Source organism: Humulus lupulus, chromosome 3 (genome assembly GCF_963169125.1).
Source record: "Humulus lupulus chromosome 3, drHumLupu1.1, whole genome shotgun sequence".
Lineage (NCBI taxonomy): Eukaryota > Viridiplantae > Streptophyta > Magnoliopsida > Rosales > Cannabaceae > Humulus > Humulus lupulus.
The window spans coordinates 123,436,087-123,457,091 of NC_084795.1; the positions used below are offsets into that span (position 1 = coordinate 123,436,087).

The 21,005-nt window shown below is 36.3% G+C and overlaps 3 protein-coding genes and 1 pseudogene across 3 annotated transcripts; 2 read left to right on the forward strand and 2 right to left on the reverse strand.

The window, feature by feature from the left end:
- The first annotated feature begins 1,280 nt into the window (after positions 1 to 1,280).
- On the forward strand, positions 1,281 to 5,308 carry LOC133823120 (2-oxoadipate dioxygenase/decarboxylase, chloroplastic). Its single transcript, XM_062255719.1, has 7 exons — positions 1,281 to 1,667; positions 2,783 to 2,932; positions 3,670 to 3,885; positions 3,999 to 4,120; positions 4,266 to 4,429; positions 4,519 to 4,673; positions 4,903 to 5,308. Exons 1-7 carry the CDS (start codon positions 1,434 to 1,436, stop codon positions 4,999 to 5,001), a joined length of 1,140 nt encoding a protein of 379 aa, XP_062111703.1. The 5' UTR covers positions 1,281 to 1,433; the 3' UTR covers positions 5,002 to 5,308.
- Positions 5,309 to 6,611: 1,303 nt separating this feature from the next.
- Positions 6,612 to 11,280, reverse strand: LOC133823119 (serine/threonine-protein kinase PBL34-like). Its single transcript, XM_062255717.1, has 6 exons — positions 10,612 to 11,280; positions 8,916 to 9,250; positions 8,651 to 8,786; positions 8,218 to 8,354; positions 8,029 to 8,152; positions 6,612 to 7,456 (listed from the first exon to the last, which is right to left on the reverse strand). The coding sequence occupies exons 1-6, from the start codon at positions 10,805 to 10,807 to the stop codon at positions 6,936 to 6,938; spliced, it is 1,449 nt and encodes a 482-aa protein (XP_062111701.1). The 5' UTR covers positions 10,808 to 11,280; the 3' UTR covers positions 6,612 to 6,935.
- A 1,704-nt stretch (positions 11,281 to 12,984) lies between these two features.
- Positions 12,985 to 13,905, reverse strand: LOC133821335 (uncharacterized; annotated as a pseudogene).
- A 1,960-nt stretch (positions 13,906 to 15,865) lies between these two features.
- LOC133825007 (uncharacterized) lies at positions 15,866 to 18,958 on the forward strand. The gene is made up of 3 exons (XM_062258011.1): positions 15,866 to 16,473; positions 16,687 to 16,968; positions 18,715 to 18,958. The coding sequence occupies exons 1-3, from the start codon at positions 15,866 to 15,868 to the stop codon at positions 18,956 to 18,958; spliced, it is 1,134 nt and encodes a 377-aa protein (XP_062113995.1).
- The last annotated feature ends 2,047 nt before the right edge of the window (positions 18,959 to 21,005 follow it).

Below are 21,005 nucleotides of genomic sequence, written 5' to 3' on the forward strand. Positions count from 1 at the left end.
CAGCAACATAACAATAAGAAAATCATAGTATCTTCCTTTCCTCTTTAATTATGTGTCACATATTGACTCATTTTGTCCAGTAAACAAAAGAGAATTGGAGAGAAAAGTAGAGAATAGAAGAGGAGTGCAAGGTTACTTACCCTTGTAGACTATTGGAGTATGGTGTCTCACATAGAATAAGCGTAGGAATATTGAGTCATTAATAAGAACATGTGTAACTCCACTAATCACATTTTTAGATGGAGTCTCATGATTCTTGTCATGGTATCAAGAGCCAATTCCTTTACGGGCACTCGATTCACACCGATCTAAAGAGTGAACCAAGTCACACAAGATCCGTATAGTGCAAAAAGACACTTGAGATCCAAATAGTGAGCTAAGCCGCACGAGATCTGCATAGTACAAAAAGACACTTGAGATCCAAAAAAAAAAATAAGCAAGTTGAAAAAAAATCACTTGTGATTAGGTGATTTAAGATTGGTGAGAGAAACATCGCCACCATCTTTAGGGGTATTGCAGTATGGTGTCCTACATAGAATAAATATAAAATTATTGAGTCACTAATAAAAACATATTTAACTCCACTAATCACCAATTGGTTTTTAGATAAAGTCTTATAATTCTTTTAAACCTTCAAAAAAAATCTTTCAATCTTGTTTTCTCTTTTTTTTTTTTCTTCTGTCTTCTCTTGTTTGCCAAAAATCAATCCCCTTCCGTTCTTCTTCCCTGTTTTGAAAGCTGATTTGTTTATTTATTATTATTTGTTGTGTACGTTTTACAGAAGAGAATAATGATTTATTTATAATTTTTTTTCCAACACGAACTTAAAGGCTAGACGATTAAAATTCCATGCATAGGTTTTTTGTAACCTATATATAGGTGAATCAAATACTAAACAAAGATTAATAATAAAAAAATCTTTACTCTCAGTGGACGTAGTTATTAATAAAAAGATTAATAATAATATATTAGGCGAACTAAAATTCTGGTTGTCTTCTGAATACTCGCACATTAGTGATCTGTAATTGATTGGAGTATCGGAATATATTTATTTTGTTGACCGGACCCCAAAACCCTCCATCATCAGTAATTATCCAGTAATCACAACTATAATCATTGTTTTGATTTCAAAAGGATAATCATTGAACTTTTATTACACCTATATTTTATAATATTTTTACAAATTGAGAACTTTATTTATACCTTCCAAATAATCGTAAAATTAGTAAAGATACTAAGTTTGACCACTTGTCAGCAGAAAAGTATTATACGCAAATCAAAGGAAAAACATCGATGAATGAACCAAACCCTAATTTCTTACAATGCTATGCTGCTGGGCATATTCACATAGATATAGAGATACAGAAAGAAAAAACTTAAAGCACACACGCTTGACGTGGTATTTAATTTGAATCAAATCAATAACCATCTCTATGATTATGATGATGAGGCTTTCAAGTTCAACCTCATCCTTGCCCATCTCCATCAACAAAAACAATCCTTTTTCCTCTCTCACTTCATCATCTACTCTTCGCCAATCCACCTTCACCCAACTTCTTTCCTTCCCCAGATCTTCCTTCACCGTCAATTCAATGTCGACCCAGAAACGAAACATCTCAGCCGTTGCTTCTACTCCCCAAAATGGATCCGACAAGTCCTCTTTCCAGGTGGGTTTTTTCTAAAATAAAATAAAAAATTGCTTGATTTTGTAGTGTAATGTCGATTTATTTAGAGATAGTGTAGTTAGGTTTTTGGGTTTTAATCATTTGCTGACCACATAGCTGTACTGGAAAACCTTTTGGTAGAAGAAGAGAAGGGAGAATTGAAAATATTTATTTATTTATTTAGTTATTATTTTAATTGAAATTCAGGAAAAATATATATATATATTTTGACATTTTTAACCTTAAATTACTCAATTAATTTCATCATATTATCATCAATTTCTCCTCACATTTCTCTCCAATTTGGATTGAAAATATTTGGTGTAGGAAAACTTTTATGTTTTCTGTGACGAAGACTCTTAGAATTTAATCAGCAATGACATAAAACAATTGCAATAACTAATATATCAGATTAGTTATAATGAAAGGTTAGTAATCAAAAGTTAAATGCAGAAAAATAAAAGGAAGAACACCCAGAATTTTTATACAGGTTCGAACCAGATCAATCTGGCCTACATCCTGTTTGATCCACTATCATCATCAATTGATGCAATCTCTGACAGTTGAGAACAAGCACTTCAGGACTCCCAAGAACCTTTCTCTATCTACGGTTCTAATCTCAAACACTTTCTAACAGTTGTGTTTTTCTCTCAGTCCTCACAACACACACGCTCAAATTCTCTTTCTTTGTATTCTCTGTTTCTCTCAATACAACTTTTCTCCTCTTTCTTTCACACTCCTCTGAAATGAAAGACAACAACATATATATAGGCTGCCAAGATTAGTTGACAGCTAATTCAGTTGGATTAGTTAGGATTTGTAGGAAAGATCTCCACATTTGGTATGGCCCACTCAATTTTTTTCTTTCCAATTTTCCTTTCCACTCTATATTCTCTCTTACCAAACTACTCTATTTTTTTACTTCTCCCCACTTTTCCCTCAAAATCTTTCCTTCCTCCCACTCTTCTTCCTTAACAAACAAAGGGTTAGGTCCAGAAAGTGTTCCATGTCCCTACACAAAATTTGTTTCGGAACACTCATTTGGTTGTGTTTACTATTATTATGATTGACATTTTGTTTTTATCACGATTGACATTTTTTTAATTGCTCGGTTGCAGGGAGGTGAATCATTTTTCAGAAGCGTCTTGGCAAGAATGGAGACAGTTTACTTAAATAGGAACCCCACAGCAAAAGCCATCTTGGACCTTGTTCATTCAGTTGATGAAGATCGAATTTGCTATGATCACTTTGCTTTTAGGACTTTTGGGGTAATTATTCTTCTTCACTTACATTACTTATTTGTCTGCCTCTTCCCTGATATATGATTTGTTCTCTTAATACAAAATTTGAAGAAAAGTTCTTTGTCATTGTAGAGTTTCAACATTCTGTTTCATCTGTCATAACATAACAAGGTGTTGTCGATTGTTATGCATGTTTTTCCATGTCTTAACATATAACATATGATAGAAGCTTTTTCATTCCGTAAGTTAGTTAGGAAGGCACCCTTAATAAATGCCCATTCAACCCATTTATTTGTGTCATAACACAATTTTCGTTTTACAATCTAGAAAAAAGAGTCATCTGTTAGAGAGAGAAGCTCCTTAATACTGTGAGTTGAAGAATGAGAGCTTGGGTGTAATTGGGTTTGGGAAAGAGAGTACTTGAGAAAGACTTTCAACTGTGATGATTGTAATTGTCTTGGCATTCATAGTGGAGATTGTGGTGCTGTTCAAATTAGATTTAGGATCAACTTCTGATCTGAACCAGTATAAATCGTTTAGTGTTCATTTTTTTTAGCTTTATGTTTTGTTGATTTTATTGTTTCCCTTGATTTCTTTAACTTTGTTGAGTGTTGCTGTTTGGAAGTTAAGACATTACACAACAGTGATTTTATTTTTCTAGGCCTTTGTGCGTAGATTTTAATTTATTTTATTTTTTCTATTGTTGGGAAGAGTATCAGCAATAATGAATGTTGAAGTTTTAGTTTTTGGCATTGGAACACTAGGTGAATGGTTATGGGATTGACTCTTTGGCAAGCTTTTTCTTGGATTTTGGCTATACCCCAAGGGATGAGTTAAGGTTTCCTGCCAAAAAATTGAGAGCATTATGGTTTTCTCCTCCGGTAAATGTCGTTGCTGATGGTGGTAGCCGCATTGGTGGACCTTTGCCAAGAATTTTTATCTCAGAGCTTCTTGTAGATCAAATGAGTCCACAAACTCAGGTACATTTGTTACCATGATGTGCAACTTTTAGTTTTGTACCATTGTCAGTTTACTGGTTGAAACTTATTTTTTTGCATTGCATTGCATGAAACTATTACTGTCAAATATTCAGGAAATAATCAAGAAGTACATTGAAGTATCTGGTAGTGGAAATAGACATGCTGCTCTAGCTAGTGCACTAGGCTCTTTAACATGGGAGAAGCCACTGTATTCAGAATTTCAACAATTGGCCAGGTACTTGATTTCATTCAAATTTTGGATACAAATAGAATTTATTGATCCCACTGGTTGAACCTATTGTAATTGTGATCAACTATGCAAAACATAGTAGGAATTTAATCTCCATTATAAAGAGATTTGTGTTTGCCTTATGGGACAGGGAAAGTGAATATGCTGCATGGACCCTTGTTAATGGCTATGCACTGAACCATGTCACAATATCAACTCATCAACTGAAATCTAACTTGAGAAGCATAAAAAATCTTAATCAGTTCATCGAAGAAAATGGGTTCAGGTTGAATTCTGAAGGCGGTGTCCTGAAAGGTTGCTTTGTAAGATTTCTAAAGATATAGATATGGATGAATTTTTAATGATGAGCATGACACTGAACATTCAAAAAAATTCATTAACAGTGAGCCCTGATGGTCTTCTGCTGCAAAGTTCAACTGTTGCCGATTCAACTTCTTTTGCATTTTCAGATGGTACAACTGAATCTGTCCCATGTTCCTATATTGAATTTGCCGAGCGCTTGGTACTGCCTCAATATAATAATCTACCTGAAAAGGAGGTAACCGCTGTTAATTTTCTATATGCAAATATATTTTAAAAAGGTGTTTGAAGTTTAAATTCTGATTAGTGAATTAATGGTTCTGGGTAAAAGTTTATTGTTTAAACTCAATTTATCTAGCTTGTGAATGGGAAACTTCTGTTTGATCGTCTTTAACCACGACCAATTTTGCTTCAAACCTGATTAATCACTTCTTTTCTTTGGTGTTGCTTCATCTCAACCTGATCAGATCAAAGAGTCCCATAGGCGAGATGGATTTGAGGTTGGAAATGCTGACAAGATCTTTGAGAGCACTTACAAAGAGCAGCTTACCAGAAAAGATGCATGAACAATGCTCAAGCACAAATTCCAAAAAAAAAATAATATAAATAATAAGACTTGGAGAATGGAGTGTAAGAAAGAGAGTGGAAGTAGTAGAAGGTAGGTATGTAATCTCTACACAAATGGAGTAAGTATTTAGGCAAAAACGCAAGTCATTATCTAATGAAGCAGGGTAGCTTTGTTGAATGGAATGGCAGCTGAATTCCAAGATAGTCTTGTTACGATTAAATTTATGTCAAACAATTTGCTCTTACAAGGTTTAAGGTTCGAGTCCCTTTTAAATATATAGATATATAAATATTGTTATAGTTTTATTTCAGTTTCTGTAAATTATTCTAGGATCAAGCTAAAAAAAGGAAGATGACAATATTAGTATTGATCTATGTTCGACCAAAATTCAACAATATTTTGGCCTAAGCTTGATGTCAATTCGACCATAGTTTGACTTTTATATCATTTTGACCTTGTTAAGGTATAGAATGATATTCATACTTTCATAATATGATTAGATAAATGGCATTTTTTTAATGGCTGACAAAATCTTTGAGAGCACATAGAAACGAGTGGCTACCCAGAAAAGTTGGGCTAAACTATCAACTATGCAATAAATTAGCTTAAGCACAAAGAACAAAAAGAGGCTTGGGGAGTAGTGGTACTACTATGAAAGTGGTGGGAGGGTAGATAATGATATTGCTCTTTTATGGTTATATTAACAATGATTTGTTTTGGAAAAGATTAAAGCAATAGAGCAGAGGACATTTGGCAGCTGAGGGTGGGTGATGATGGGGTTTCTGTTTCACTGCATAGAAGCTGAGTTGTAGGTGATGTGGAGGAAGTTTCTGATAATGTTTTGAAATAAACAAGTTATTTTAAGATGGAATTGAGGTCTTCTTTTAGTATGTTGCTAGGTGAGTGTGATCCAACCAACACTAGTCTCTGTCCTTCTCCCTAGGATAGAACAACTTGAAGAGTACAAGTGTACTACTATCTTTATTTACTCATTTATAAATGACTAAAACATCACTAACAAACAAATACCTTTATCTCTCTATTTTATCTTAAATCTAATAATTCTATTGCAGTTTTTGGTAGACTCGAATAATGAATAATAATACTTACTCGTCCCTTCAGACAATCCACGTTTTATTTTACAACTCTGTCTGTCTCTAGACTCTTGAGCGGTTCGCTTTCTGTTGTCCCGTCTTGTTTATTTGTTTCCATATTCTCTTTATGATCGTTTTTGTCTTTTTTCACAACCCAACTATACATATTTTATTTATTTCCATTTTCTTTTTTTGGGTCTACCACTTCGCATTGGTCAGAGAGTAGAGCATTATGAACGAGCCCGTCAACTTTTTGACACATTTCTTGGTTTTTCCACTTTCTGTTTTGGATGATAGAAAGATATTTTTGATGTGTTATTTCAAAATTCAAACCATATAAGCCAATGGGCAATAGTAGCTTCTCTAAAATGTCTTTCATACAACAATTTCTCTGGTAAACTTTTTCACGTATAATGACATTTGAGCTAATGCTCGAGAACCCCCCCCCCCCAATAGTCCATGGTCGGCCAAATGAGATTGATACACCAGTAAAAAGTCCTGCTTATGTTGCGTGTGACCATGAAACAAGGACTTGTATTGATCAAGGGAATATGATGAACAGAATACAGATTGAAGGAAGGTAATAATCTTTCAATGCTTCCAAATAATGACTTAAAAAAAGAAATTCTGCTCAAGAAGCTTCTCCCACTCCCTTCCCTTTAGGATCACCACTCTAAACACAACAACATCAAGAAAACTTGTTTCTCTGCTGCTTTTTCAGTTCAAGAACAAATGCTAACAAAAGATACATCTATACTGAGGAAGGTGAGAAAAAGAAACGAATGCTGAGGAGAAGGGTGGTGAAGAGAAACAGAGAGTCGGCTTTCCCAACTCAACCCTATGCTTTGCCATTTGGTTTTGGTGACTGATGTGGATACTGATGATGAAATGGAGAAGCATGGGAACCATGTGGAATGGAAAGACTCCTTTGCTGCTGCCCATTCCTTGACATCAATCCTCCTTGTGTTCTGATACCATTTCTCGCATTTGGGCTGGAGGCAACACGGTCTGCATTCATTGTCTGAAAATAGTATGAAGAGCTTGCCATGTCCTTCAAATTTGGTAGTGGCTTCAAGGCCTCTACAACTTCGCTCATTAAGGGTCTAGATTTTGGATCTCGACTTAGGCAATGCGCAGCTAATTGTGCAGCTTTTTGAGCACCCTTTATTGAAAAATGGCCTTCGAGACGAGGGTCTATCAATTTGTAGAATTTTCTTCTCTCTCCTAGATGCGGCCGAGCCCACTCCACTAGGTTATGCTCACCATGTGGTCTGTTTTTGTCCATTGATCTTCTGCCAGTCAACATTTCAAGTAACACCACACCAAAACTATACACATCACTCCGTGACGTAAGATGTCCTGCAATATTAGTTCGTCAATCCCAGATAGCAGTACTAGTGTAAAAGAGACGTTACACCAAAAAAAAATGCATCAAAATCTTTTGTCACGTGAGGATCATGAATAATATCTAAAACTTCAAAGGTCAGTCTATACGTAGATTAAATATGAAGACAACAAAATTAGGACGGGATACAAATATTCTAAAAAAAGAAAAACTTTGACATGTCAGTTAAACTTGATTATTTGAGGCTCAAAGAGACAATTATACATCATCTTCCAAAAGTGAAGATTAGCAGATTCAATCTTAAGTGATACACTCTAAACCAGTTTAACTAGAGACATGAAACAGCAAAAAGGCCTTTCAAGCCAACCCCAAAGAGAGGCCTATAACCAACATAAACCAACCATGTTGCAAGAAGTATTACAAACATTTCATTCGTTTAAAAAATATAAAAAAATTCAAAAGATAAGCAAAAGGAAAAACCTAGCAAGAACACCAGTGTTTTAAGCCATCTTACTCATTCATCCATTCACAGAGAAATACAGATTCCATGCCTACCTTAAAAGGCAGAATGACTTTCTACACTTACCGGTCATTACATATTCTGGGGCTGCATAACCATAAGTTCCCATCACACGGGTTGAAACATGAGTTTTATCACCCTCGGGACCATCTTTGGCAAGTCCGAAATCAGAAAGTTTGGCATTGTAATCCTGAAATATCACTTATTAGAAAGTTGAATGATACAAAGTTGGATGTCAGAGAAGTTGCGACTTACTGCATCCAATAAGATGTTGGAAGTTTTAAAATCACGGTATATAACAGGCCTTTCTGCTTCCTCATGAAGAAAGGCAAGACCCCTTGCAGCACCTAAAGCAATTTTCATCCTAATAGACCATGGAAGAGGCAAAGACCCTGCACATAACATATTTTGAATGAAGAAGATCAGGAAACAATACAATCTACCATAGTTCAGAAATATTCGGGGCAGTTTTCATGTCAGAGCACATAGTTTACCACCACTTATCTGCCTAATCTACACAATTCTTTTTCATTCCACAGTATATGTTGATATGTATTTCTGTCAAAACCATGTGATAATCCAAAAAACCAAACAAGAATTTGAAAGGCACTATCAAAAACATTCTAGTATCATAAGTCACAAAATCCCAGAAAAACTTAAACGGATTGTAAAGATGGAAGAAACATACTCCTAAAGAGGTGGTTCTCCAAGCTTCCTCGGGGCATAAACTCATAGACTAGCAGCCTTTGATCATCTTCAATACAGTATCCTATAAGTTTAACTAAATTAGGATGAACAAGGTCACCAAGGAAATTCACTTCAGCCTGTCACATATAATGAAGAAAGAATTAAAATCCAAAGCTAATGAAAAGAAATTACAGGAAGCAAAAAAAAAAAAAATTCAAATGGAGAAAAATCCTAACAGGAAATGATAGACAAGAAAATATCATTACCAGCCATTCTTTATGTCCCTGAAGTCCATCATGGTTGAGAGTTTTAACTGCAACAGTAAGCCCTGTTCCTGGTTTTACTGGAGCAGTTCCATTTTCTTCAATCCACCCCTTGAACACGCAACCAAAACCACCTTCACCAAGAAGACTTTCAGGTCTAAAGTTTCGAGTTGCCATCTTGAGATCATTAAATGTAAATTTTCGCAGCCGAGAAGCAACTTTAAGCTCCTCTTCAAGTTTTGAAGTTGAAGAATTACTCTCAGCATTACTAGTGGTTGTGGATGAGACAACTGCAGCTGTGGGATTGTCTCTGCTTGTTTCATTTGTTGATTTAGATTCTAAAAATTCAAACAAAGAACAAGAATATAAATTAATTATGAATAAAAATAAATAAATGTATCTACATCAGGTGTACTTAAGCAAACAAGGATAATTGAGTAGACAAAGTCACTCTAGATAAATATACCCATGACAATGAACTGGTTAGTTGAAAAGATACTTGCCACTATCTACGTGTATCAGAACAATAAGAGAAATCAAATACAGCAACATAATGTAAAGGCAAAAAAATTAAGTTTTAAACACCACCCAAACCTCAGAACCTCTACAAGATGGTACTAAAACTCCCTCTGTTCTGCCAGTATTCTCCCTCCATACCACTATTACTATCATGATGTCACGAAAATGAGCACCAATCACCAACTCGTCAAAAGTTTATAAACCATTAGTTTACCTAAAGATCCCCCAATATTAGGAAGTAAATCTCAATTGACCCTCCAAAATATCATGTCGATCAATTCACCACTTGATTTCAACTAGTTCAACTAACTAGTTTCACCATCCTGCTAACAAATATCCAACAGAACAAACAGATAAAACTTTAAGTTGAACTCCCAAATTGGTGTGTATACAATCTCTTTCTTTCGAAATAATTAAATTGGCAACTTATATACATATGATTACGCTGTCAACAATTATGCGTGAAGTTGTAAATTCAAATTTTGTTTTTGTGATGTTTTTAAGCCTAGCAAGTATGCTGCAGAAGAAACGGCTTGTATTTAACAAGTCAAAACTCAAATATGAGATATCAGAAAGGAAAATAAAGTTTGAATTGATACGAGCGCGTAACGTAATAGGTGAAAAACTGTCCCTAACTCAATATTTAAACCTGAAATTTATTCATTCACATGATCACCCTACACTAAAAATATTATTCCGCGAGAAGTGTGCATTTTAACTTCAAAGAATCCAGCTTTGATGATGGTTCAACTTTCAGAAAGCCAATTTTATCAGAATAATCGCCTCAAGACCTAGAAGGTCTAAACTATGATTTTCTTCCCTTCCTCCGTAAAAGAACAATAACAACTGACCCTTTGGTTTTTTCACTGAAAAACCCAATTCATTAAAGCTTCCATAAATATATTTTGCAGGGAAAAATTGAAGCTTCCATGTAAACTCGTCACAAGGGAATCTTCCTTGATCAACCATAGTTTTGAAGAAAAACACATGGATGCTCGGAGCAGAGATGGAAATATTTTCCCTTTACCATTATTACAAAAACTTCAGGACCAAATTTACTCCTCAACCATAATCATAGGTCTCAAAACATGCACTATCTATAAAAGTAAAGACGTTTAACACAACAACCCCATTTAAGAAACAAAAAAAAAATCTCTAGAGAGAGCAAATAAAAGTTTACCATAGTGAGTGCTTGTTCCACTAATTGAGCTATCAACTTTGGATCTTGAAGAAATGCAGCTACCAATAAACCTCAGCCTAACCCAGCACCCAGTTTCCTCCTCTTCATCAGCATCATCAACTTTTTTCTTCTTCGTCACCTTTGATTTATACACATCCCAAGACTCCACCTTACCATTCTCAGCACCAATACCCATCTCAGAAAAACCCTAAATAATTAAACCCAGATACCATCAAACCCCCAAAATCCCAGATACCCACTTGCTCGCCTGAACCAGTCAAGGCAACTTTAAACACCCCATATGGAAAAGTAACTATATGACACAGAAATTCAAAGACTTTCTTCCAAAAAGATCAGCTTCAAAGAAGTAACAAACCCAAAAAGATAAAACTCAGTTCAGAGAACTAGATCCCGCAAAGTAGATCACACCTGAACCCCTCTCCCCCAGAAAAATCAATCTGAAAATTGAAACCCCAGAAAAAAAAATATTAGGATGAAGCGTGGATTTACAAATGCGCCAAAATTTCAGTTGGAGCCAGAAATGTCTGTTCAGAGATACAGAAATCTCAGAAATGGACTCTTCACAAGCTGACCAGTTTAAAGATAGGTAAACAACAACAACAACAATAATAATAATAATAATTTGGAAAGAGAAAAAATATATATATATATCCAAAAAAAACTCCGAATTATCGGTTCTCTCTCTTTGTTTTTTATTTTTTATTTTTTTTTAAAATGGAATCGAAGACTACGGAAAAAGCAAATCGAACTGCCCGGAGAAAACGGGCAGGAAGGAATGAGGTGCCCGGGGTGCCCGAAAGGGTTGTGGGTGGGTTATATAGGCTTTTAGGCTAAAAAGGGGTTTTGAGTGGGTCTGTGAGGTGATGACTGAGCCCTGACCGGGGAGGCGGGCAACTCGGGCAGCAAGGAGAAGTGGGAAATTTGAGGGACCTTCGGGCAGGAGAGAGATATAGGGGCGGGACCCACTTTAAAGGTGACGTGTGTTGCTCCGGTAGGCGGAGGAAAACGCGCGCCTCAGATTCATATCATCTTATTTTCTTTTCTTTCCTTATCATTTTGCTCGAACATTCATTCATCTAATTAATTATATCTATCTATTCATATATTTGTTAAATGATTTTTTTTCTATATCTCATAACAAAGATATAGTATTAAAAAATATAAACTACTAATATTTCTTTCGCAAATATTTTTTTGGACCCCTCAATAATCATACTTTATTTTTAAATTTTAATCAAAAGAACACAAACACATTTTGTTATGGTTCGAGGCTTGGCTTTGGTTCACTTAAAAAAATGAGTACAATCAACATTATGGTAATTAATAATTCGGAGGAATCTGAGGCTGTCTTAAGATTTTTGACTTTGTGGTTCAGAGAATCATTGTCAATGTTCATAAACATATTTTTTATAAAAGAAAAAAAAAAGTATAATATATATATATATATCAAGAAGAGGGTAATTTATTAGAGTAATGCTTTGTTATGTAATAAAGAAATTGACAATTTATTAGTGTAATGCTTAGTAATCTAAATGTATGCAGAATACAAGGAAGAATACCTCCCTCAGAGTAAGGACCATAGCCTCAGTCAAAACCAAGTTTGGTGGGCGCCACCAGATGACTAGGTCAAAGTAAATGGTGATGTGGCGTTTGGGAACATTGATATGATGATTAGTGTTATTGCTCGGATTGCTACTGGCCATGTTCTTTGGGCAGCGACAGCTAGGAAGCGGTGCTTGTGGGAGAAGCTCTAGCTTGTAGTATGGCCCTCAGCCTAGCATTGGAGTCTGGCCATCAATTTGTAATATTTGAAGGGGACTCCATCTCAGTTGTTAGGCCATATGCAATCAGACGATATTACGGCAATATATGCCGTGGAGAGCTCAAATCCATCTCCAACCCAACTTCAAAAATCCCCCCATTTACCCGTTGATGAACAGTGCCACGACATATATGTCGTGTACTGTTCACACGGCATTTTTTTTTTATTAAGATAAATCTATTTATATCTTATATATATATATTTATATATATAAACATATGAGTATTATGTGGGTTTATATTTTATGTTGGGGTTTTTAAATTATAAATACACATATAATTTAATTTTTTAAATAAAATTTCAAATATTTCATAATTAATTTTTTATATAATTTATTTTAATTTGTGTGAAAATTCTTACTCTACACTATAAGAAATAAAATTAACATTGAAATTGATTAAATATATAAAAGATAATTAAAATATTACAAACTTACATTCTAATATTAAAATCAAATACACCAAACATAAAATGGAAAATAATATATATATATAGAACACAAGACAAACTAAGACATACTTCTAATAATTTTAAAAATTATTCCCAGTTCCGCCAAGATAGTCATAATATTGACTATAATCTTGTGAAGGATTTTGAGATCGTTGATGTTCATCTTCAGCTCCTTCCCTGTGTTCTTCTTCATATTGAGATCTTTGGAACTGAGATGCTCGATATTGAGATCCCTGATATTGAGATCCTTCTCCTTGTTCTCCATGTTCGGATGTTTGTGCTCTTGATCTGTAAATTTTTCTCCTTTCGCTTTGAATAAATTGGCGAAACTCTGGATCGGATATAGAATTCATATCCATAAATAAAATTTTATTCTCTTCTCTCATTCTAGCCACATCAACCTTTTGTCTCAGAAGTTCATTTCTTTCAAAGTTACCCTTTTCTATAACGTTAACAAGTTTTTGACTTTGTTCCATTAATTTCTTAAATTGTTCATCACTTTTTTGTTTTCCTTTTGCTTTTTTCACACCGATAGGTCTTTCAGATAAATTAATAGGAACTTCCTCATCATTCATATTAAGATCAAATGAACTCATACCGGTGGGTGCTGATGTCGGTGATTCGAAGCAGAAGAACAAGATTGGGGGGAATTGAAACTACGACCTTGTTGTTGGAATCTAGCTGGTGAATTGGTGTTGTCATTTGTAAATTTCTCACAATCTTTAAGAATGGACCACACATGAGCAAATTTGAACCCTCTTAGGTACTTTGGATCTTGTGCTAATAGCATCTTCGCTTGATTTAACTATTGAATAATAAATAAATATTGTCAATAAAATTAAAAATAAGTTACTTACTAAAAATAAACTAAAACAATATATACTCACAATATCTTCTTGAGAAGCACCACTTGGATTTTTATTTTCAATTTGGTTGACGCATCCCCTCAATTTTGAAATTGCCGCAAGAATGGTCGTCATTCGAGTTTGCAAAGATCTTCTCGGTCGAGGTTGACTACTAAACTGTCCAGAGTGATATGCTAATTCAACTCTTGCCCACATCTGATCTCTGGATTGGTTAATTCCTATTATTGGATTTTGAGAAATGTCAAGATACACATGACACAAGTGCACATCTTCTTCAATTGAGTATGAAGAAGTTCGAATTGAAGTCATTTTGAAAGAGAAAGAAGTTGGTTTAGAACTATGTTGAAGAGGTGTGGTCATCTTATGTGAAAAATATGTCATTATATAGGGATGTTGAAGCTAGATTTCTTAAGACAAAATAATTTGAAATCTGAAGACAAAATACGATGTGACAATACAATGCTACGTGTTTACCGAGTTTTTCGGAAACGAATAACTAACAGAATAATAAAAAGATAAGAACTGTAGAAATATTGAAATGTAACTAAACAAACAGTGTTTTTACGTGGTTCAGGCGTTAACAAGCCCTAGTCCACGAGTCGATGTTATTATACTTGGAAAAGGTTACAGTAAGATGGCTGGTGCATAAGAACTTCACACACTCACAATGTTTCTCTCGGGTTCTCTTGAAGAAGATGAAGCTAGAGAGATTTTGGTAGAGTTTTTGCTATGTGATCTCTCGGTCCTCCTTCTTCTTGTAAAATGAAGGGGCCTTTATAGCTAGGGTTTCGGATTAGGGTTTTTCTCCACGTACATGGGTCTTAATTACACCAGCCATAAATAGGGGATACAATTACTGTAGTCGCATGGCTACAAGACTCTATGTGGATATATTTACGTGAAAGTATGGGGAACACACAAAGTCAGCCGTCTTTTCCAAGTTGTCAGCGGAACAGTAGGCGAAAAGGTACCTTTACGCGTGCTGGGATGTGTGCGGCTTTGTCCTGACGGGCGTGTCAGGCGGGATCCTGTGTCAGACGGATATCATTCCAAATATGCCCTCTCCCGGACTCGACAGTTCGGTTTTGTTCTGTGCGAGGCACGGAACTGTTTCCGTGGAGACCACTCGAAGGGCCTCTCCTGGAAGGGGCCTCCCCGAGGGGTATCCTTCGGGAGTCCGGGAGAGTCAACGAGTTTCCGTGTTGTGCTTGCTTGGAAGAGTAATCCGGATATCAAACAGGGGAGGCGAAGCCTTTCTGTCCATCCGCGAGCTCTGGTCACCTACCGTGAAAGACATCGATAATTCTGCTTCCCCGAAGTCATCAATCTAAACGCTATCCGGAAATCTGGATAACACTACGGGTATCTTTTCTGAAGACAAAATATGATGTGACAATACAATGCTACGGGTATCTTTTCTTAAGACAAAATACGATGTGACAATACAATGCTACGGGTATCTTTTCTGAAGACAAAATATGATGTGACAATACAATGCTACGGGTATCTTTTCTTAAGACAAAATAATTTGAAATCTGAAGACAAAATACGATGTGACAATACAATGCTACGGGTATCTTTTCTTAAGACAAAATATGATATGACAATACAATGCTACGGGTATCTTTTCTTAAGACAAAATAATTTGAAATCTGAAGACAAAATATGATGTGACAATACAATGCTACGGGTATCTTTTCTTAAGACAAAATAATTTGAAATCTAAAGACAAAATACGATGTGACAATACAATGCTACGGGTATCTTTTCTTAAGACAAAATATGATGTGACAATACAATGCTACGGGTATCTTTTCTTAAGACAAAATAATTTGAAATCTGAAGACAAAATATGATGTGACAATACAATGTTACGGGTATCTTTTCTTAAGACAAAATAATTTGAAATCTGAAGACAAAATATGATGTGACAATACAATGCTACGGGTATCTTTTCTTAAGACAAAATATGATGTGGCAATACAATGCTACGGGTATCTTTTCTTAAGACAAAATAATTTGAAATCTGAAGATAGTGAATATCTACACTATAAAACATTGGCTTAATGTAGACCAACAACACATACGACTAAAGATGAATTCTCATTATGGTAGTTCATCTTATTTGGCATCGTCTTCTTCTTCTTCTTCTTCAGATGATGATGATTATTATGATGATCTAGAAAAACAAGTGGTATGTCAAATTACTGCTAACAACAATTTTTGCATCGCTCAATATCAAAATAACGAAGAGTCACACAAGGGCTCAATTCCTGGTCATATAGTAGTCAACCGTGACCGAGAAAATGCTGATCGCAATCTCTTCAACGACTATTTTGCAGAGAACCCTCGATTTTCTGCCTCGATGTTCCGCCGAAGATTCCGAATGGGTCGTGCTTTATTCCTTCATATTTATGATGTTGTACAAAGGCATGACAATTACTTCGTCCAACAAAGAGATGGACTCGGTAAGCTTGGGTTATCGGGTCTACAAAAAGTAACAGCTGTATTTCGAATGTTGGCATATGGTGTACCGGCAGATGCTACCGACGAGTACATCAAAATAGGAGAATCTACCGCTTTGGAAAGTTTGAAACGATTTTGTCGTGCTGTTGTCGAGGTCTTTGGAGCCCGCTATCTCCGATCACCTAACGCTGATGATGTTGCAAGGCTACTACACATTGGTGAAAGTCAAGGTTTTCCAGGAATGTTGGGTAGTTTAGATTGTATGCATTGGAAATGGAAAAATTGTCCTACAGCTTGGGGAGGACAATACGCTGGTCATAGTGGATCTCCGACTATTATTCTTGAAGTTGTAGCTGACTATGATCTTTGGATATGGCATGCATATTTTGGTCTACCTGGATCTAACAATGATATTAACGTGTTGGAGGCGTCCCATCTTTTTGCTGATCTTGCTGCGGGTGTTTCTCCACCCGCTAATTATGTCATTAAAGGGAAAGAGTATAATATGGGTTATTATTTAGCCGACGGTATATATCCAAAATGGTCTACTATCGTTCAAACCATTCGTGAGCCACGTGACCCGAAGAAACAATTTTTTGCTCGAAAACAAGAAGCATGTAGAAAAAATGTAGAACGTGCGTTTGGAGTATTGCAATCAAGATTTGCCATTGTGGCAGGACCAGCGCGTCTATGGAATAAGAGGATATTACATGATATAATGACTTCATGTATGTAACGACCCAATTTCGCTAATAAGGCTTAAGGGCCTTGATTAGTGTGCCAGGAGGGCAGGTTGGGATTTATGTGTGATTTTATGAGTTAAATGCATGGTTATGATTTAAAGCATGTTATTTGGCTATTTGTTTAACTGAGATGCATGGCTATGTTTACTAGTATGCATGTAGGCCCGGATCGTGTTAGAAGGGCGTAATTGTAATTTTGGCCATGTTGGGCATAACTGTACTGATATGTGATAATTGTATTCTGTGAATTGTACCACGTGGGTGTGGTTGTATTATTGTGATGCACGTGCCGAGACGGTCCTAGAGAGCTAGTTAACTTAAGAGTCACAACGGGATTTCTATACCCGGCTCGGGAGGAGCCTAGGGGTATCTCGGGAATTTTATGGCTAAGTTGAGATTTAGCGGGTAATGGTTATTGGAGATTTAGTAACCTGGGTAACCATTAGTTACTGCTGTGGGTAACAAGTTTTAAGGTAAAAAGTGGTAGAAATGAAATAGAAATGAAAAGACTTAAGTGTCCTTTAAGGTTTTAGCTCGGAGAAAACGCAGGAGAAAACCCAGAATTCTGGGTCTGCGATAGCGTGCCGCGACACAGGTTTTTCGTGCTGCGGCAAGGGAGCCCCTGTCTGATGGGTGCCGCGGCACAAGGCAAATTTCAGGTTGACATTTTTGGCAATTTTAGGCCTTTGCTCCGGGGGTTCGGAGGATGTCTCCGGGGTGTTGTTTTAAGGTTTTAGAGGTCCCGAGAGTGCGGGATTGGTCCCGGGAAGTGGTTTTGGGTTGATTAGTATTGAGGGATGTTTCTTGTGTGTTGTGACTAGGTTGTTGGTGAGGCTCGTGCTAGAGGATAGTGCTCGCGGCTTTAGTGCATCAGGAGGCTCGGAATTCAGGTAAGAAAACTATAACACCCGTAGGATAGGGCGTGGGCCCATAGTATGATTGCGGGGGCGCGGCCCTATATTGCATCACATGTTAGGGTGCAGACTTAAATGAATTAATATTTGATTGCATGTTGTTGTGTTATATTATATGTGTGATTATGATAAAATGAACGGCAAGGGCCGAGTACGGCGTAGGCCGGGGCGGCCGTGGGCCGAGTACGGCGTAGGCCGGGGCGGCCGTGGGCCGAAAGTAACACCTAGCACATGGGATGCTATATTCAGGGTGGGACCCAAGGGATACATGAGTTATCTTCGCGGTGAGAACCGATACCCCAGGGCTTTGGTAAGGGTCCTGGGGCGGCATGGCCGTGTTTGCTTAGTCTAATGATTGACTTGTTTATTTGTGGATTATCTGTTATGATAAACTGTATACATTGCATATGTTATGTTCTGCATGAGTTTTCTTGCTGGGCTTCGGCTCACGGGTGCTCTGTGTTGCAGGTAGGGCAATGACTGAGTCAACCAACCATGAGTACGGAGAGCGTGAAGCGACGCGTACATGTTTGGCCTGCCCGACTGCTTTGGTTGGGGGTTTATTTGAAAATGGCTGTAATAATCTATGATTTTTATGATTTATCAACTGTGAACTCATTTTTAAGATGTAAATAGTTTTCAACCCTTATTTTGGGATCCCAATGTTTAATATTAGGAGTTTTATTGAAACAACGCATTTTTCTAATATTACAGCATTAACTTTTAATTAGTCACACTTTCGTTTCAAAACCTCGGTTAGCGAGATCTTTGCACACTGATTTGTCTTAAAAACTCACTAAGTAACGGCTCTAAGGAAGTAGGGCGTTACAATGTATTATTATGCATAATATGATAATAGAAGATGAACGTGACTTTAATGCACCAATTGAAGAACGGTTCGAAGTGCCAAGTCCAGAAGTTGAGATGGTGGGTAATGACGATGCTCGATTTCAAGAATTTCTAGCTCGACATAGAAAAATCAAAGATAAGGATGCTCACATTGCACTTCGAAATGCATTAATTGAACACTTGTGGGACGAATATAGTATCAGAAAATTAGTTTAATTTAATTAATATTTCAAGAGTGTGTTATGTTTTAGGGTTAATTAAATATATTTTATTGTAGTAGTGTAATATTTAAATAGGAAAATGTAATGTGTTATTATAATTTCCAAATTTTAATATTTATGAAATAAGTTTCATGTAATTAATAATGACATTTTTACTTAATTGATTAATTAAATAATAAAATAATAAAAAGAATATTCTATTTTATTAAAAAATAATATAATAATAAATAATATATTTTTTGGTGTAATTTTTGGTGTTGTGATTGGAATGGAAAAAAAATATGGTGTTAAGATTCTTTAGTTTTGGTGTTGGTGCAACACCATAATGGGGTAATGGGTTGGAGATGCTCTTAGAGCTTGCAAAGGCCAATAAAGGTTCTGGGAAATTGAACCAATTATACAGGAGGTGCATGGTATTAAGAATAAATTTGTTAGTTGTTAATTTTGTTTCTAGAGTTTCAAACTTTTATGCACACAATGTTGCTTAGTGGGCTTTAACCACTATGACTTCTGGGATGTTGAATATTCCATCCATCCCGAGAGAAGTTTTTTGTAATGATAGGGAATGGTTTCCTAAAATCTAATGAAGCTTCTGCGTTGCCATAAAAAAATGTATGTTTTATTAGTTTCTAAGCTCATAGGAGACAGGTTGCTCAACCATAAGGCTAATTAGTCCAAAGCCTAAGGGCGACATTTTTTTTTGTAATTTTTTAATGGAGAAATAATGTAACGTCCTCCTAATCCAGTATTGTTACACTGTGTCATTTAAATAGTGTCAAAATTACTAATCAAGTCATTTGGTTATAAACGTGTAACTAAGGTTAACGTATAGGGTTAGGGTTAAAAAAATTTGTCAAAAGAATTGTTGACTTTTCATTTAAAAGTTACATACATACATTGGATCCCAAAAATATTACAAACAACCGTTTAAAATGGTGTATATACATCAAAAGTTACAACCGACAGACCTAAGCGGCAAAATAAGGGATACAGCCCTAGTTCCTCTGAGATACCCTTGGTCGTGGTGGACGAGCAGACGTATATGTACACGCTGCCACCGAAGCTCTCCAACTCATGGCTAGTCAAGTTTTCCTTTCCCTTTACCTGCACCACATAGCACCCGTGAGCCAATACTCAACAAGAAATCTTAAGCATGTGCATGAACAGTAAATACAGGTTCTAAATACATATCTAGCATGCCCATCAGTAGTAACCTACTCATGCATGCATATAATTACAAATAAATGATCATTGGATTATTCTGGGGCCCGCTGCCCTGAATAGTTGACCATAGAGTCAACCTCGGGCCCTATGCCCTATCTATGTGACCATAGAGTCACCTGGGGCCTTTACCCTTAGCTCTGAGTAACTAGCCATAGAGCTAGTCCAGCGTACCTGGCGCTTTAATTTTTCAACGACCATAGGGTCGGCCAACGTAATAATACATTCCTAATTGGGCCTAAATCTTTTGACCAGCGCACAACGCACTATTGCTGCCTTTGACTTATAAGTCAAGCCCTGAGCCAGGTATTCAGATACAGATAAACATACCCCAGACAATACAAGCATGCATATGTATTAATCATACAATACCATCAATTAAATGCAACACATAACAATAACCATGTTCCTTAACGGGGTCGAGCCCTAGCTACACAAACCATGCGAACAATCATATAACACTTAGCAAGAAACAGAATATTCAAGTATGTTTAATCAACAAGTGCAAACATAACTCAATCACGTTCATTCACAGGGGCCTGAGCCCTATTCATAATTATAATCAACAACCGGGTCAAGCCCTAATCACATATACCCCGTATTGGGTGCAGTTTTCTTACCTCAAGTCTAAGTGCACAGTAAAATAAGAACGACCCTTGAGCACGATCCCGGTTATGAGTCCCTAGCGATAACCTAGTTGTAACGCCCTGGTTACCCTAGAACAGTTACGGTGAACCGGAAATTTGACTCATTGCCTGAGTCCTTTGGTTAAAAACGTGATCTAAGTGTTATTAACAGGTTAAGGTGAAAACCAATAAAAA